Genomic DNA, 19,496 nt, shown 5'->3' with positions numbered 1-19,496 from the left:
TACTCTCTAGTGATATTTCATATATTTCTTCCAAAAATGTGATATTTTTAGTATCAAATGTATGCTAACTTCATAAAAAGTCTATAGGACCTAGAGAGTATGATGTTAAATAAAGCAAGTTAGACAAATACCATATGATTTTACGTACATGTAGAATCTAAAAATCAAGACAAAACAAAGAGCCCATAAATACAGAGAACAAATTGGTGGTTGCCAGAGAGAACAGGGGTTGGGAGAATGGACAAAATGGTAAAGGGGGGGGGGTGCCTTAGTGGCTCAGTGGGTTAAGCCGCTGCCTTCGGCTCAGGTCATGATCTCAGGGTCCTGGGATCAAGTCCCGCATCAGGTTCTCTGCTCAGCAGGGAGCCTGCTTCCCTCTCTCTCTCTCCCTGCCTCCCCGTCTACTTGTGATCTCTCTCTCTCTGTCAAATAAATAAATAAATAAATCTAAACAAAAAAGATGGTAAAGGGGAGTGGGGTGTACAGGCTTCCAATTATGGAATGAGTAAGTCACAGGGATGAAAGATACAGAAAATATAGTCAATGGTATTGTATAGCATTGTGTGGTGACAGATGGGAGCTACACTTCCTTCCGGTAAGCAGAGCATAATATATATACTTGTCCAATCACTATGTTGTACATCTGAAACTTATGTAACATTGTCAACTACAATTGTTTTACAAAGACACCAGGAAGCTTAAATTTCTTTCTGGTGCTGCAGGAAGTTTACATAGCATGAGAATAATCTATTTATTGAAGTTAAATTAAACTTCTCTCAATAGTTTTATGAGGCTAGAGATTGCTACTAGGGTAATTATTTCTTTGATAATTTTCTTGACTTTGTTCCCGGTTTCTGGTTTACTTGGATATTGAGACTGTTCTAGAATGTATTTTAATTTATATTTTCCTACAATTATATCTATTTTATTGAAAATTTCCATTTAAACAATATTGGGAGTATTCTCTTAAAATTTAATTTTTTCTTTGTGTACCTCTGGCTATCATTCTTTCTAATTCTTTTTTTAAGATTTATTTATTTATTTGAGAGAGTGAGAGCTTGCAAGGGGGAGAAACAGAGGAAAAGGGAAAGAGAAACTTAAGCAGGCTGCACTGAGCACAAAGTCCAAAGCAGGGATCGATCTCATAACCCCAAGATTATGATCTGAGCAAAAACCAACAGTTGGATGCTTAAACAACTGCATTACCCAAGCACCCCAATATCCATTCCTAATTCTTAATTGTTTGTATTCATCCTTCTTCTTCTTGCTTGTTCTTGCCCAGATGACCGTCTATCTGATTACTTAAATAGACTTACATTTTCTTATTATTTTTAATTTGAGTATAGTTGATACACAATGTTAAATTAGTTTCAGATGTACAACTCAGGGATTTAACAAGTTTAGACATTATGCTATGTTTAGCAGAAATGTAGCTACAGGGAGGCCTGGGTGGCTCAGTTGGTTAAGTGTCTGCCTTTGGCTTAGGTCATGGTCGCAGGATTCTTGGATCGAGTTCCACATTGCTGCCCTTGCTCAGTGGGGAGCCTGCTTCTCCCTCTGCCTGCCACTCCCTCTGCTTGTGCTGTCTCTCTCTCTCAAATAAATATATAAAACCTTGGGCGCCTGGGTGGCTCAGTTGATTGAGTGACTGCCTTCGGATCAGGTCATGATCCCGGACTTCCAGAATCAAGTCCCGCATTGGGCTCCCAGCGTCTTGGGGAGTCTGCTTCTCCCTCTGACCTTCTCTCCCATGCTCTCTCTCACTCATTCTCTCTCAAATAAATGAATAAAATCTTTAAAAAAATTTTCTTGAAAAAAAAAAGTAAAAAAAAAATATTAAAAAAAAATGTAAAGCTACCATCTGTCCCATTGCATTGCTACTACGGTATCCCTGACTATATTCCTTATACTGTGTCTTTTATTCTCATGACCTAATCACTCCACATCTAGAAGATTTTATCATATGTGTGTGCAACTGTATGTGTACTCTTTCCCTTCTTTTTAAAGCAAACCAAAGAATACTATATTCCTTCTACCAGTTGTGATTTATATTTAATAATATGGCTTTGATATCTTTTGAGTCAGCACAGACAAAACTGCTCCCTACAGCTGCATAGTATTCCTTTGTAAGGCTATACCAAATTAATTTACTCAACCCTTTTGTGGTGAACACAGGTTATTAGCAATCATTTGCTCTTACAAACCATGCTTCAACAAATGACCTCATGCATATTTCACCTTTTATATGCGACCATATATCTGTTGGATAAATTCTCAGAAGTGGATTTCCAAGTAAAAAGAAAACACATTTGTCCTTTTGAAATACAATGTCAAACTGCCTTTTTTTAACTTTCATTTCTGTCTTACAACTATCCTACAAATTTCTCTTATAGCCAAACCTAACCTGCAGAGAATGAGATTTGGGGAAATGCAGGTCCAGCATAGCTAATTTGCCAGAATTTTTGAATTTTAACAGAATCATTAATTTTGGTTATTTAAAATTTTTTTTCTCTATTTTGAATCATCCTTGCACTATTAAAGTTCTTCCATTTCCCCCTAAAACTTCCCAGTTTAACTTTTACATTTAAATTTTTGATCTGTTTAGAATTTATTTTTGCAAAATATATAAGGTATTTGTACAACTTAAATTTTTCCCAGATAGCTATACTACTGCCCTTATAGCACTTATCTAATAGTATATTTTCCCACTCATGCCACTTATATCATATGCTAAATACTTGTATTACATTAGTAATGGACATTTCATTTCTCTTCTTTTAAAAGTTCATGACATTTTGGGATGTCTGCGTGCCTCAGTCAGCTAAGTGTCTACCTTTGGCTCAGGTTATGATCTTGGGATTGAGCCCCTCATTGAACTCCTTGCTTGGCAGGAAGCCTTCTTCTCCCTCTGCCTCTATTACCTGCCACTCTGCCTGCCTGTGTGCACGCTCGCTCTCTCTCTTTCTCTCTCTGACAAATAAATAAATAAATAATCTTAAAATAATCTTATTTTATATTTTTTCAACCTTATTGAGGTATAACTGACAAATAAGATTATATTTGAAGTATACAACACGATGGTTTCATATATGTTCACATTGTGAAAGGGCTCCCACAATCAAGTGAACACATCCATCACCTCACATATTTACCTTTTCTTTTGTGTGTGAAACATGGAAGTTCTACTCTCTTAGAAAATTTCAGTTATATAGTACAGTGTACAGTAAACTACAGTTATTGCATTATACTTTAGATCCTCACATTCTTATTGCTTTTATGGTTGAAATTTTGTACTTCATAACCAGCCTCTCCCCATTTCTTATAGTTCTTTTTCTTTTCTTTTAAGATTTTTATTTATTTATTTGACATAGAGATCACAAACAGGCAGAGAGGCAGGCAAAGAGAGAGGAGGAAGCAGGCTCCCTGCTGAGCAGAGAGCCCAATGCGGGGCTCCATTCCAGGACCCTGGGATCATGACCTGAGCCAAAGGCAATGGCTTAACCCACTGAGCACCCAGGCGCCCCTATATTTCTTTTTCTAATGTCTTGGTCTGATATTTAATCACTTTCTTTATTTTTTATTTTTATTGTATTTTCTTAGGGCTATAATTTTGCTTATGAACACTGATTTAGAGATAATCCACATGTTCTAGTGTGTGCTGGTTTCACTATCCCCTTTTCACCTCTCTCTGACGTTTTTTAGTTTTAGTTGTGATTCCCTCTGATCCAACTGTTTCTTACAGATTATTTACAACATTGGGATTTATTTTTTTAAAAATATTTTTTCCTTAAATTGGATTGCAGTTAAGTATTATTACCTGTATTCTTTATTCTTTTGGAATTTTCTGAATTTCAGGTTTATACATGCTCTTTTTAAAAATTGCATTTATTTATTTGAGAGATAGAAAGCACAAGAAGGGGAAGGGGCAAAGGGAAAGGAAGAGAGAGTCTCCAGCAGATTCCTTGCTGAATGCAGAGCCCAACAAGGGATTCAATCTCACGACCTTGAAATCATGACCTGAGCTGAAATCAAGAGTCAGATGCTTAACTCACTGAGCCACCCTGGTGTCCAAACATGCTCTTTGTTTGGGGGATGAATGTTTCATGGGCATTTGGGAAAGGCATATATACCAATTAGCTTTACTTCCTGAATAATTATATTGAGAGCTTTTACAGCCTTACTTTATTCATCAAATTAATCCTATGGTGGACTGAAAGCCACTATAATGCTCCCTGTCTATCATACATAGTGATACTGTATCAATGGTGATAGCTCCCTTCTTCAAGCAAGTCATCTATCTAAATTCTTTAAGTTATATGGGGGGAAGGCAAAGGTTCTTCCTGACACTTCTGTTTTTTAAAAGTAATCAGCCTAAAATAATCTACATGCCATTTGGGATGGCAAATTTTGCTGCCCTACAGAGTCTGGTTTTTTTGTTTGTTTGTTTGTTTTTCATTTGTTTGTTTGTTTTGAATCAATATATTGAGAGGAATGATTCTTCTTCTCCTTGGATGTTTCCTTACAGGAACTAATGCAGTCAAAATTTAGGGCCAATAGAACAGCCATTACTGAATTCATCCTGCTGGGCTTGGTGGAGACACCAGGGCTACGACCAGTTGTCTTTATAGTCTTCTTCTTTGCCTACCTGGTCACAGTTGGAGGCAACCTCAGCATCCTGGCTGCCATCTTCATAGAGCCTAAACTCCACACCCCCATGTACTTCTTCCTAGGCAACCTATCAGTGCTGGATGTTGGGTGCATCACCGTCACTGTTCCCTCGATGTTGGCTCGTCTCCTGTCCAACAAGCGTACAATTCCCTATGGAGCCTGCCTCATACAACTTTTCTTTTTCCATCTCTTGGTTGGGGTAGACTGCTTCTTACTGACAGCCATGGCCTATGACCGATTCCTGGCCATCTGCCAGCCCCTAACCTACAGCACCAGAATGAGCCAGACAGTCCAGAGAATATTGGTAGCGGTGTCCTGGGCTTTAGCCTTCACCAATGCACTGACCCACACAGTAGCCATAGCCACACTCAACTTCTGTGGTCCCAATGTGATCAATCACTTCTATTGTGACCTCCCACAGCTCTTTCAGCTCTCCTGCTCTAGCACCCAACTCAATGAGCTGCTGCTCTTTGCTGTGGGTTTCATAATGGCAGGCACCCCCTTGGCTCTCATCATCACCTCCTATGCCCATGTGGCAGCTGCAGTCCTACGAATCCGCTCTACTGAGGGCAGGAAGAAAGCCTTCTCCACATGTGGCTCTCATCTCACTGTGGTTGCCATATTCTATGGTTCAGGTATATTTAATTACATGCGACTGGGTTCAGCCAAGCTTTCGGACAAGGATAAAGGAGTTGGGGTCTTCAATACTGTTATCAACCCTATGCTGAATCCAATCATCTACAGCCTCAGGAATCCTGATGTACAGGGTGCCCTCTGGCGGGTGCTCAAGGGGACGCCATCACTAGCTTGACAAGGTCTTGAGTTCTGGAACGTCACTCCCTTATTTTCTTTTTCTGAACTGAAAGAGAAATACTCTAAAGCCAGTAACTAAGACAAATGGTCCTTAATTGCTTCTGCCTTCCAGCAAAACATGAGGTTTTTTTGTTAGGTATAATAGTTAACTGAGGCCATGCCCCTGTTATAGACAGTAGGTGTATTAAGCTCTGCTAAGGGCAGCCCCTCTGACAAATTACAACTTCAGTTGCCACATGCTACCTTTTCTGTGTAGAAGTGGAACCTCAGAGCTTTGACTATTACAGGTTCATATCCCACAGGAAGGTTATAGTCTGGGCTCCCAAAAATATCCAATAAAAATCTCCCCCACCCCTCCCACTAGTAGGTCATATGATTCCCTCAATTTCAGGTAGGGGTGGTCTGGTTATAAAACATGGGCCTTGGGGTGCCTGGGTGGCTCAGTGGGTTAAGCCTCTGCCTTCAGCTCATGTCATGATCTCAGGGTTCTGGGATTGAGTCCCTCATCGGGCTCTCTGCTCAGCGGGGAGCCTGCTTCCTCCTCTCTCTCTCTCTGTTTGCCTTTCTGCCTGCTTGTGATCTCTCTCTGTCAAATAAATAAAATCTTTAAATAAAATGGACCTAGAGATGAGAATCATTTTATTTTTCCCATCAGGTTCCTACAAAGCAAAACAACAGCAAAAACAACACCACCCACCTCTATCTTTTCCAATCATACAAAGGTAATATGGGATATAAAGGGAACAGAGGAGAAGTCATATTAGTTGTTATGTGTTGTCCGGTAACTCCAAAGAACATCATCCCTGTGTGCAAATTTTTAAAACTCAATTAATACATACAATAAATCTTATAAAATGAATGTTCCCCCATCTAACTTTCCTGATGTACTTCAAATCTTTTGAAAATATCATCTTTTGTAATGTAAATATTATTTATTTATTTATTTTTAAAGATTTTATTTATTTATCAGAGAGAGAGAGGGGGAGAGAGCGAGCACAGGCTGACAGAATGGCAGGCAGAGGCAGAGGGAGAAGCAGGCTCCCTAACGAGCAAGGACCCCCATGTGGGACTCGATCCCAGGACGCTGGGATCATGACTGGAGGCAAAGGCAGCTGCTTAACCAACTGAGCCACCCAGGTGTCCCTGTAAATATTATTTAAACATGAAAAACTGCCAAACTACTCAATATGAACTTCTTCTCTAACTCCTCACTTTCAGTCCCCAAACCTTCCAGCTGAGATAATCCATATCTGTAAATAAAGATATGGTGATATCTCCCCTAAAATTTCCTTTCTCAGTAGGAGAACAGTCTAGAATATTCTCTCATGTTGCATGGTGCTCCCCAGGCTTTTGTTCAGTTTGTATTTGGCTGTAATTTCCTTCTAGCCTCTCTTTGAGAAGAATTGCCCATTCTGGGCATCTCTGCTGCGCCACGATGTTTCCTGATTTGTTTCTCTAAAACATCCCTTGAGCTGCCCCCGTGGCATGGCTTCTCTATGAGTTTTCATACATTGAAAGGATTGAAAGGATCAGGTAAGATGAAGATGAAGAGAAAGGACATGAGGGAGGGAAGCAGAACAAGAATGGAGGTGGAGAGTTTGTGGGGAAATGAAGAAGAAAGATGGGAACTGGGGAGAAATAGGAGAGAATTGCAAGCAAATGGGCTGAGAAGAAAGGATCAAGGCACTGGAGAGGACCCAGTGGGGTACAGAGAGAGTGGATATGAGAAAGAGAGAGAAATAGGATAAATAAGATGTCTTGAGACAGTTAAAAGGTAAGAGGAAGGAAAGGGACAATAAAATAAGTGAATCAGGAGGTGCCTGGGTGGCTCAATGGGTTAAGCCACTTCCTTCAGCTCAGATCGTGGTCTCGGGGTCCTGGGATCGAGTCCCTCATCGGGCTTTCTGCTCAGCGGGGAGCCTGCTTCCCTCTCTCTCTCTCTCTGCCTGCCTGTCTGCCTGCTTGTGATCTCTCTCTGTCAAATGAATGGAATCTTTAAAAAAAAAAAATCAGTGAGTCAGGGATGAAAGATGTGGGCTTCTATACAGGGCAGCTTCTTGTTCTGTATGTCCAGAAATAACCCATTTATACAACCCTGACATCATCATTGTAGCCTATCCTCTCCACGGAGGATAAAAAAAAAAAAAATTGGGGGTGCCTGGGTGGCTCAGTGGGTTAAGCCTCTGCCTTCAGCTCAGGTCATGATTCCAGGGTCCTGGGATCAAGCCCCAAATCAGGCTCTCGGTTCAGCAGGGAGGTTGCTTCCCCCCCTCTCTCTGCTTGCCTCTCTGCCTATTTGTGAGCTCTCTCTCTCTCTCTCTCTGTCAAATAAATAAATAAATCTTTAAAAATTTTAAGTTTAACTGAAAGTGCTAAAAATTATTCAGGGACTCACTTTCTATTTTTCTGAACAGAAAGTGCTCCTAGAATATTAAGGAGGCCTACCAGATGGCAAAAGAGTGAAAGGGACTGCTGGGTATTTTATCTACTTGCATCTCTAAAATGTCTTCAGAATTTGTTTCTAACCATCCAACTTATCAACTCACTCTCTGCTTTTTGAGTCATGCCTGCCAAGACTATCAAAACACATGGGGAAAGGATAGCTCTTTCCTGATTCTTTCTTAGCCACCAAATAAACTTCAGGGACACAATGAGCTTCCTGGAAGGGTCAAGAAAACTGTTGAGGAAGATCTATAACATGGTCTTGACTTTATCACCTCCACTCCTGGGCAACTTTCTTGACCTTGGCTAAGTTCCTTACCTTGTCTGGGTCTACTTGACAGAGGCACAAGGTAACCATCAACGTTCTTCCACTTGTAATGCCTCTGCTTTTGCTAGCCAGAATGAATAGTCTGTCTCACCCTGTTTACCTGAAGAGTTACCACATCTTTCACCACCACTTTCTCTACCCATGGCATTTAGCACACTGCAAAAAGGAGCCTATTTGCTTCCAAAAATCCCTGGGCCTCTGGCCTTCCTTCAATATGAACACTCATCTCAAGCCTCAAGGGTTGATTTCAAGTGTATTCACTGAATAATAAATAATCACTAATAAAATAGATCAACTGTTTCAACATCATGAATAATGACCCAAGACACTGATTTCTGGCCCTTTGTCTACTCTCCAGGATCATAGGGTTTTTTAAAAAATTTGAGAGTTCACCTTCCCTTTGGAATTTGCCTAGTTTTTTTATTCCAATCTTTTGCTACTTTAAAAGTTTATCATACATGTAACACATCATGTTGTAAAAGTTCAGACAATACAGAATGTCATTGTCACTCTTCCATACCATTCCCCCAGTAATCCAATTTTTTAAAACAAGAACTAGTGGTAGTAGTTGGTATTTAGCTTTCCACACAAATGAACACACACCCGTGAAAGTGGAAATGCTGTACTGCTTTGCAATGTGCTCTTCCCCTCTCTGCATTATATGTTATGATTTTTTACATATCAACCTACAAATCAATTTTATCCATTTAAAGGCTGCATAATATTCCACTTTATGTGTTAACTATAATCTGTTTAATAAATCCCTATTGATTTTATTTCTTTCCTATCTTTTCACAATTGCTAATAATACTAGGGTAAATATATATAAATTTATATATGCAATAATAATAGTTTATTGTAAATAAATATAAATTTGTATATGTTTCCATATACTAAAATTATTTCACTGGTTAAATTCATAAAAGTTGTGTATGTATATGTGTGTATCCATTTACATGGAAGTGCAAAGTTAAAAAGTTAAAACTTGGTAAATATTCTGCCTATTTGTCAAGAATCATTTTATATCTTAATTGGCAGTTTGTAGAGACTGCTACTTACCTCACTTGCTATAACTGGTTGTTATAGATAGAATTTTTTTTTTAAAAGATTTTATTTATTTATTTGACAGACAGAGATCACAAGTAGGCAGAGAGGCAGAGAGAGAGAGAGAGGAGGAAGCAGGCTCCCTGCCGAGCAGAGAGCCCGATGCGGGATTCGATCCCGGGACCCCGAGATCATGACCTGATTAAATTCTATTTAATTATATATTTAAATATATATTATTACCTAACTATATATTTAAATTCAAATTATATTTGAATTTCTTTGTTTATGAGTATGATTCAATTGATTTTTTTAAAAGATTTGATGTATTTACTTTAGCGAGAGAGAGCACAAGCAGGGGGAGTGGCAGGCATAGGGAGAAGCAGGCTTCCCACTAAGCAGGGAGCCCAATGTGGGACTCAGTTCCAGGACCCTGGATCATGACCCCAGCCAAAGGCAGACACTTAACCAACTGAGCCACCCAGGTGCCCTCAGTTGATTTTTATGTATTTATTACTTATTTGTATTTATGCTTTCAAAATTGCCAGTTCATGTTTTTGCACCTTGGAGGTAGTTTATATTAACAATTGGTGGAAACACTTCAGTTTTAGGGTAGTATCTCCTTGCCGTGTATGTTGCAAATACATTCCCAATTTCCCACTTGTATTCTATGTTGCTTAGGCTTCTCCTGCCCAAATGAAGTCTGTCATTTTTATAAAGTTAATCTTCTTTGCCTTGTCATGCTTAGAAAAAAATGACTTTTCTATCTAAATGTTGTATAAATATTTGTCAGTGATGTTTTTCTAGTATATTTACATTTATATTTAAGTCACATATTTAAAATATAAAGAATTTATTTTTGCGTATATTCTAACTTTTCCCCCAGCTGATAAAAGTTGCCCCAATCTTATAAAATGTAAGCTTGTTTGTACAGTACATAGGATATATATATACATATATATATACACACACACATACACACAAATACACACACACACAAAATAGCAGCAAGCGAAATGCAGAAGAAGAGGTCCCCCACTCACATTCTCCCTACAATGACAATATTTTGTACACGAAATGCTGTTGTGGGAGTTTGGGGTTCTAGGTAGGAGACTGTGAGACCCTGGTGGAACCCAAGAATGAAGAGGGCTGTTTTGAGAAGTAGGACCCGTCCCCAGGTGGCAGTGTACCAACAGTAGTCTGGTAACAGACCTAGAAGCAACTTGGTCCCTGTGTGGACTCAGCTTCAGCCCCATTTGGCCTTGGTCCTGTCACCAGCAATATCTGCCAAGAGACCCAGGAGAAGTCATGCCCACTTGTGCCCCCAGTTAATAGCCCTGCCAACATTGACCCTGGCTGTGGATAATGAAGGAGCCCATGACCCAGCTCCAGTCCTCTTAGCTGCCAGTCCTGCCCCACCAGGGACAAACATCCCATGCTCATCCATACTTCTCAGGCTTTTGACCTCAGTCCAACTGAAGACACTAAAAAGGCCCATAACTTGTCTCCTGAACCTCGTAGTCATGGACCAGGAATACTCCTGCTTGTTTGGGACCCCACCAGAAGACACATTCTTCTATGCCCCCAGAGGTTGCCCCACTGACCTCCATCCAACTGTAGATTAAAGTGTCCCCATAACCTCGAAGTGATGGGCAGGGAACACTTGTGCCCCCAAGGACCTGGAGGAAGATACACTCCCAAAGGTAGGCCTGCCAACCTATAGATCTTGAAGAAGCCCTATAACCAACATCCAGTTTCAAAGGGACATGTCTCCAGTTTATTAGGACCAGATCCAGGCATCCTTGCCAGGATGTTAAATCATGAATCATGAAAAGTGCTTCCTTCTCAATTGACTCTCCCTATTCAGCCTTACATTCCATCCACTCCTTTGGTCCCCATGACCCACTCCCACATTGCTCCTCTATAAACAAGAGGGACTTCCATTTCCTGCCAGGGTAATTTGGCACATGTGTTAGCTTCCTATTGCTGCTGTGACTAAATGCCACACATTTAGTGACTTAAAACAACAGAAATTTATTCTGTCATGGCTCTGGAGGCCAGAGGTTCAAAATGAGCCATACTAGGCTAATTTAAAGTGTCAGCAAAGAAAGTTTGTTCCAGAGGTTCCAGGGGAGAATGCATTCCTTGTCCCCCTCAGCCTCCAGTGTGGCTGGCCTTCCTTGCCGTATGATCCCCTCACTCCCTCTCTGCTTCCATTTTCACATTGCCTTCTCTTCTGTAATCAAATATCCCTCAACTTCTCTCTCGTAAGTATTCTTGGGTTGACGGAGAGGGCCCATTGAGTGACACAGGATCATCTCCCCAGATGAAGCCCTCCAGCAATCACATTTACAAGGTCCTAATTTTTCCATATAAAGTTGATTTTAGGGATTAGGATGTGGCTATGTTGCGGGGGGCATTATTCAGTCTCTCACAGCCAGGGATGGGATTCTTTTCAGTGAGCAAATTATTTATTTCTCTTGCATCATGGGTGAGATTGCCTTTCTCTGAATATACTGAGACCTAATCTCAGTTATTCTGTAGGCACAGAGGAGATATGGGAAATGTTCTTGAGGAGGACAAGAGTCTTCTTGTAAGGCATCTGCTTCCTAGCAGGTCTTTGTATGGCCAACACACCAAAGGAGGTTGATTTCCACCAGCAAAGAGAAAGGGATGCTTTTGCCAAGTGGCTACAAGAGAGACTGGGGTTTCACAATTCTCCTGCTCAACCTCTCAAATATCCCCATCCCAAGACTCAGGGTCTCATTCCTTCCATAGCAGGGCCCTGGATTTAGCATAGGAGGCACCCCTCCCTTTAAGCTGCATATTCGGCCCCTTTGTAGTTCTGAGACTCTTAAATTAGGTACAAGAGCTGATTTTCAATGCTGCCTGCCTCATGGGACATTGTCAGGGAAGTTTTCTGGCTTTGACAATAAATCCTAAATTGATTCTTGCCTGACCTGGGCCTATTATTGTTTATTCAGGCATCTAGGAAAGTTAACAGAAACTACCCTTAATTTATTTTTTTTTTTTTTTAGGATTTTTAAATTTATTTGACAGAGAGAGACAGCAAAAGAGGAAACAGAAGCAGGGGGAGCGGGAGAGGGAGAAGCAAGCTCCTGGCTGAGCAGGGAGCCCGATGTGGGCTGGATCCTAGGACCCTGGGATCATGATCGGAGCTGAAGGCAGATGCTTAATGACTGAGCCACCCAGGTGCCCCTATCCTTAATTCTTAAAACTTCCACAATTCTTATAATTAATTATATAATATAATTCTTATAATTAATATGCTAGTGCCATATTGATATGCTTGTGCCAGCACATGACCCAGGGGTTCACCTTTAACCTGTACCTCATCCCAGCATACCACAGCTGGGTCTCAGTAATGAAATTATGGTTTTCACCAACCCCACTTCCCTAAACAGTGAATGGTCCAGTTTCAGAATCCCATCTGGAGGCCATGCTTCCTAGTAGCAGCTGTCTTAGTCGGGCTCCCCTGAAAGCAGAGTTTGAGACAAGATGCTTATGTGGTCTAACTGGGAAGTCATTTCAGGGAGCAGGGGTCCCTGGGAGGAAGACTGAGGTTATGAGGAGACAAAGAAGGAAGAAGCGGACATGACTGAGGGCTTCCGCACAAAAGTCTCTGCTATGGACATCCCGCAGAGATTTGACTGAGCATGAGCATATGGAATGCTTCCTGAAATTGTCTGAAGAAGGAGTGTTGGGGTGTTTATTCATTGGCTCCCCTTTCATATAGTCAAGGTACTCCTTGCACTCTAAGTACATATGCTCACATCTAGTGAGCACCCCACCCCCACGACCATTATTCATGGCATCAGAAGATCCCCAGGAAGAGGCTACCATCTGCCAGCCAGCCACAAGCAGAAGCCCACAGGAAACTGTCTAACCCGACCACAGCCAAAATCAGAAGATAAGCTGAGGGAGATGTGACTCAGACATCTGAAATGTTTACCACAACATGCTTCCTACAAATATGAGGATTCGTAGAGACTCCAGGCTCGTAAAGTGCTTAGCATATTACCATGTACTTAACAAACACCTGTAAATGTTATCAGTGGGTATGGTGATGTGTTGCCAAACTTGTACTAGCATTTTAGTGACTCTTACTTTATTTAATCTGAAAAAATGCTCTATGATAGAGGATACACTCTTTTCACAGATGAGGAAACTGAGGCTCAAAGCGGTACAACAGCTTGTCCAAAGTCAACCACTAGTAACAAGAAAACACATCTGTCTACAGTACATTTCCTCCTGTAGAAGAGTTGGTTCTCTGGTGAGAGAAGACAGAGCACCCCCTCTTTGGAGAAGGGTGTAGAGGTAGATAGTGATGAGTATAGGAGTCAGAGGAACACACCCCTCAACCTTCCCACATCTTCTGTGTGGCCTTCACCACGGCTCTCAATCCCTCAGAGCCTGGCCTAGATAGTCATATTGGCAGGCAGCTCCACAGGAGTTCTCCTAGCTCTTCTACCCCCACATCCAGAGTCATTAAACATAGCCAAGATACAGTCCCAGGGGCTCCCAACTAACAAGGTCCTGAGGGAGAAAGCACCACATTCCTGAGGACTCATTAGAAAACTGAGTTTGAAGAAAGCTTCTCCCTCTTGTCTTTCTTCTGGGGCCTCCTCCTCATCCCCAGGTCCAAGGCAAGTCTGGAAATCAGCTTGTCTCTGCTCAAAGGCTCTGCCTGGGGTTGACATCTGAGAAATGAACTCCTCCCTTAGCAAACCTATATCTAGTCCACTTACACTAGCTTCCTGGGTGGCTTTGAGGATTTGAATGAGTTCTGTCAACCTCAGTGACACCACCATTTAGTGGAATTTTTATCACCTTCCCTAACTACCTCCTATAAAGCTAGGGCTAGAGAGAAAGCCTTTTTTTCCCCTTCTTTTTTAAAGAAATTCTAAATACCATAAGGTGTAAATCATGGTTGCTATATTCAGGAAGCGTTGTTTACAAAACAACTTGTCTCTCTCCCCATCTGTCTTCCCCGTTCTGGGAGGGATCACACTGTAAAGAAGATAGCACTTCCTCAGAGATTGTCAGCTTGTTTCCTTCATTAACTTTCTTTCTGGTGAGTAAAGAGGTCTGCATAGCTCCTCATCTTCCTTCCTGAAGAGCCTCACTGGTTTCTATGCCCATGCCCAGGTGAGTATGTTCAGGGGTCCTAACCTGCCCTTACAAAACAGAGGTGGAGCCTCCATTGTTGCCATTAGCTTAAACCTGACTTCTCATGTGCTGCAACTGAAGCCCCTGGGGAAAGAAAATGTTCTAAGGGAAGATCAGAAGACACAACCTAAAGGTCCTGGTTCCTTTTCTGTGCCCTTTTGCCCAAGGTTCCATTTCTTGGAAGCCTGTTCTTTCTTACTCCTAGGAGAGAGTAGGAAGCTATTTACTGAGTCTGGTTCACTGCCCAGAACCCACTGTATCAAGCAGCCTAGAACCTTCACTTCAATCCCAGGTCTTGTTGAGCCTTTTCATCACAGGGAACATGGAGGAATTATTTGGAGTTCCAGGATGGGGAGCTGTAATTGCTCAGTAGAGAGAACCTGGAACTCATAACAAACATTTGAGAATCGTGATGCAGGAAGTCTCCTCATGATGGGCAACAGGGTTATCCTTAGGCACACTGGATGTCTCTGGATGATCAGAGGTCTTCCAGAATCCCACTGATTTCAAGGAAGTTGCATCTCTCACTATTTGCAAGTTGGTGGCACCTGCCTTGTTGCTCTTCTGTCCCTTGTTGCTCTTCTGTCCCTGGCTACCAATTATTTCTCTGTAGGGTATGCCCCTTCTAAAGGCCTTATTCTTTTGTGTAGTTTCCCTGAAAAGAAACATGTTAGTGTGTGTTAAGCTACATTACCTGACTGTCCCATAAAACCAAGGAAAGCAGTAGTCTCTGCAGCAATCATGCACCCTGCATTTGCCTCTACACAGCCCCCTACTCCCCGCCAAGTAAATCATGGTAATTAACAAAAGTCTAGCCCAAGTTCCAATTTGTCCAGGAAGTCTTCCATGACAATTCTAGGTCATGCTGATGCTCTTTTTCTCTGCAATTCTATGAACACTGCAACCATTAGTTCATTTATGTAATAAATATTGAGTACCTACTATGTGCCAAGCATTATGATAAGTATTGTTATTGTAAACTGAATGAAACATGTTTTGGGTCCTCACATCTCCTACAGAGCAGTAGAGGAGATTTGCTCTATAGGAAAAAGACTTAGCAAGAAGATAAACAGTAATAAATTACATGAAATAATGTTTAGTAAGAGCTTCAGAGACAGAGAAAAAGACACTTTTGAACTTTCAGGAACCCAGTTTAAGTCAAGTCCTGAAATACATGGGGGGTGGGATTGGAAGGAGGCCATTGCGGGTAGAGAAAACAGTATGAGCAAGGAGGCAGAAAATCACAGGGTCACAATCTAATACTTATATTTAAAAAGGCCCAAAAAGGGAAATGGAGAGTAATTAATTGTTATTTAATATAGTATATATAAAGAGAGCGCTATCCACCCATTGATTTGTCCATTTGCAAAGCACTTAACGAATTTCATCGATGATAAATATGCCTGAGAATGGTCCTCCATCTCACCAGTCATATGGTCCTAGAATTTTAAGGGTATTTAGAGATCACCACATCCAAGTTTTCATCCATGTGAGCCCATCAGCCTTTGCCTTCTGTTAGAGTCACCAGACTCCAAATGCTTCCCTCTGATTCCAGTGTATTCTCTGCAAGGGAATAGCAACACCATTAGGAAGCTCTAGCTCTGCTTATTCCATGGGCCATAAAGAAACAGTGATATTTTTTTCATCAGGATTTTATTATATCTTATTTCATCAGGATCTTATTATTATCTATATCTTATTATAGCCAAGACTTGGCTCAGTCTGGCTCTGTATATATGTGCCTGTTTCATTTGAAGATCTCTCCTTAGAGCTGTTGGTCAAAACATTATGCCCGAGTCAAAGACAAGTGAAACAGTGGTGGCTGTGAAATACACAACCCAGCTGCACCCAGCTGCAGCCCACCCACAGGTCATGCTTTCAGTTTTGTTTTCAGAGGCAAGCAACAGATACCATAAAAAGAATAAATAACTTTAGGGGTGCCTATGTGGCTTAGTTGTTAAGCATCTGCCTTCAGCTCAGGTCATGATCCCAGGGTTCGGAGATTGATTCCCGTATTGGGCTCCTTGCTCAACAGGAAGCCTTCTCCATCTGCCTGCCTCTCCCCCTAATTGTGCACAATCTCTCTTGTTCTCTCTGACAAATAAATAAATAAATAAAATCTTTTTAAGAAAGAATAAATAACTTTAAATTAAATTTAAATTAAATTATTCGAAGTCTAATGTAAAGGCTCCAAGTAGTTGGCTCCAAGAACATCAGCAATTTATTGACATAGGATTTTGAACTTATACTTCAGAGTATGTCCCTCACCTTGGATAAATGTGCTTGGCTGAATTACCTGGTATCTGCAATCATGGGTCTGAGTCTTGCTATATATTTGTTTGATCTTCAATATCTCTAGAAGCTTTAAAACCTGGGTTTTCAAATGCTTTCCGGTTTCTCTGGAAATATTAATTTTTCTATCTTGAAATCTGCTTATTGTTTGGGTTGATCCCTCAAAGTGAAATGGAGAAATCCATCTTAATCTCATTACATATAAAGAGGAAGTTTGTTTGTTTTTTTTTAAAGATTTTATTTATTCATTTATTTATTTGATAGAGAGAGACACAGTGAAAGAGGGAGTGTAAACAGGGGAAGTGGGAGAGGAAGAAGCAGGCTCCCCACTGAGCAGGGAGCCTGATGCAGGATTCCATCCCAGACCTGAGCCAAAAGCAATCACTTAACAGGCTGAGCCACCCAGGTGCCCCAGGAAGTCTGCTTTTATCTTAATTAATTTTCCCAAGTATTCTGAGCCTTCTAGGTAGGACAGGATAGAAGGGACAAAGTGGTGATGGTTTTGGGTATCTCAGCTGAGAGCAGAGTAAAGGTATTGAGGTGAAGGAGGAGGTCAGTGAGTAAGAGATGACTTGAGGAGTGGAAATATTATCCCTTAGACAGCTGAGAACTGGCTCTGAACATAGGTGGGTTAAAACATTTATGTTTTAATAAATAAATACATTGGAATAGACTGATTATCTCCCCTCCTGGGACATTGCCTTACAGAAACTCATGGATCCAGAATTTGGAGTCAACAGGACATCTGTTACTGAGTTCATTCTACTGGGCCTAGTAGAAACAGAACAGCTACAGTCTGTGGTCTTTGTAGTCTTCCTCTTTGCCTACCTGGTCACAGTCGGAGGCAACCTCAGCATTCTGGCTGCCATCTTGGTGGAGCCTAAACTCCACACCCCCATGTACTTCTTCCTGGGGAACCTATCAGTGCTGGATGTTGGGTGCATCACTGTCACTGTTCCCTCGATGTTGGCTCGTCTCCTGTCCCACAAGCATACAATTCCCTATGGAGCCTGCCTCACACAGCTTTTCTTCTTTCACCTTCTGGCTGGGATGGACTGCTTTCTGTTGACCGTCATGGCCTATGACCGATTCCTGGCCATCTGTCAGCCCCTTACTTACAACACCAGAATGAGCCAGACAGTCCAGAAAATATTGGTGGCTATGTCCTGGGCTTTAGGTTTCACTAATGCACTAAATCACACTATTGCCCTAAATACCCTCAACTTCTGTGGTCCCAATGCAGTCAATCACTTCTACTGTGACCTCCCACAGCTCTTCCGGCTCTCCTGCTCCAGCACCCAACTCAACGAGCTGCTGCTCTTTGTAGCAGCAGCCTTCATGGCTGTAACCCCCTTGGTCCTCATCACTGTGTCTTACGCACATGTGGCAGCTGCAGTCCTACAAATCCGCTCAGTGGAAGGCAGGAAGAAGGCCTTTTCCACATGTGGCTCCCACCTCACTGTGGTTTGCCTCTTCTATGGTACTGGTATCTTCAACTACATGCGTCTTGGTTCTGAGGAGTCTTCAGACAAGGATAAAGGGGTTGGGGTCTTTAACACTGTTATCAATCCCATGCTGAATCCACTTATCTACAGCCTTAGAAACCCTGATGTCCAGGGTGCCCTGTGGCGAGTACTTGTGGGGAGGCAGTCACTGACCTAAAGGTTGATAGCATCCCTTCCTTCTTGCCTTTTCTGGTTTAAGGGAAAATTCTCATGAAGGCAATAACCTTGGAAAATGTCCCAAACCATATCTCTCACTGCCTGAAGATCTGTGTGATGTATTTGTCCAGCAAAGAAGTCCTACATAACTGATTCATACAGCAAATATTTATTAAATTGCTTCTATGATCCAGACACTCTCCTAGGGGACTAGTGAACAAAGTAGAAGTCTCTGAACTTATGCAAGTCACATTCTAATTAAGAGAGACAAAAATAAGCATCATGTGTGGAATATCACATATCAGTAAGGGCTATAAAGAAAAACAAAGATAGGAGGATATAAGCAAGTGCCTTGGGTAAGTTGCTGCCTTGTATATAGCTGTGCTCATTTTCTAGGTAAGGTTGAAGCCTTAGGGGCTGGGTAGCTCTGGACACTAATGTCCTACGGGGAAGGGCTATTTGGCTAATATGTAACCCATTAACCTAAGTAACCAGGAATATCATGGTGAAGTTTTTTTTTTTTTTCTGGTGGGGACATAAGATTCCACCTAGATCAGAGTGCAGAAAACAATTTAAAACCATTGGTCCAGTGCCAAGTTTATTCTATTCTACACTTTACCTTTCACCTCCAAAAAAAAAAAAAAAAATCAATTTCTTCTCTTCACTGCCACACAAGAACCCAATAGGATGTTTAGTGGACATGCAAGGTCTGTAGAGAGAAACAGATCACTAAATTAAAACTGCATTAATGCACACACGATATATCTTCATGTCAAAAAAGAATGTTCCATCTTCACCCCTTTGTTATTGGATGAATCCTCCTGTTCACATATGTGATAAAGCTTTTGGAAGAATAAGCATTTATACTCCAACCGCGTCTTTTGGTTTTTTCAGTGAGGAATGTAAAATATAACTTTTTCCTTCAAAGTCTTATTTTTTCCTCCCAAATCTCTTAGCTCCAAAAATCCCCATACATGAGGTTTCTGGTAGTAATGCCTCTTTCTAACTTTATAAATACATCAGTACAGCTTCAATCCAGAGAATTTTCTCATCCTGAT

At 41.3% G+C, this 19,496-nt stretch overlaps 2 protein-coding genes across 2 annotated transcripts; both read left to right on the top strand.

Moving 5' to 3' along the window:
- The first annotated feature begins 4,519 nt into the window (after nt 1-4,519).
- On the top strand, nt 4,520-5,479 carry LOC132003488 (olfactory receptor 3A1). The gene has a single exon (XM_059378983.1). It carries the CDS (start codon nt 4,532-4,534, stop codon nt 5,477-5,479), a length of 948 nt encoding a protein of 315 aa, XP_059234966.1. The 5' UTR covers nt 4,520-4,531.
- A 12,000-nt stretch (nt 5,480-17,479) lies between these two features.
- On the top strand, nt 17,480-18,439 carry LOC132003489 (olfactory receptor 3A2). The gene has a single exon (XM_059378984.1). The coding sequence runs from the start codon at nt 17,492-17,494 to the stop codon at nt 18,437-18,439; it is 948 nt and encodes a 315-aa protein (XP_059234967.1). The 5' UTR covers nt 17,480-17,491.
- The last annotated feature ends 1,057 nt before the right edge of the window (nt 18,440-19,496 follow it).

The sequence above is a fragment of the Mustela nigripes genome, chromosome 16 (genome assembly GCF_022355385.1).
Source record: "Mustela nigripes isolate SB6536 chromosome 16, MUSNIG.SB6536, whole genome shotgun sequence".
Taxonomy (NCBI): domain Eukaryota; kingdom Metazoa; phylum Chordata; class Mammalia; order Carnivora; family Mustelidae; genus Mustela; species Mustela nigripes.
Note: the sequence above shows the minus strand (reverse complement) of the source record. Positions and strands in the feature narration are given on the sequence as shown.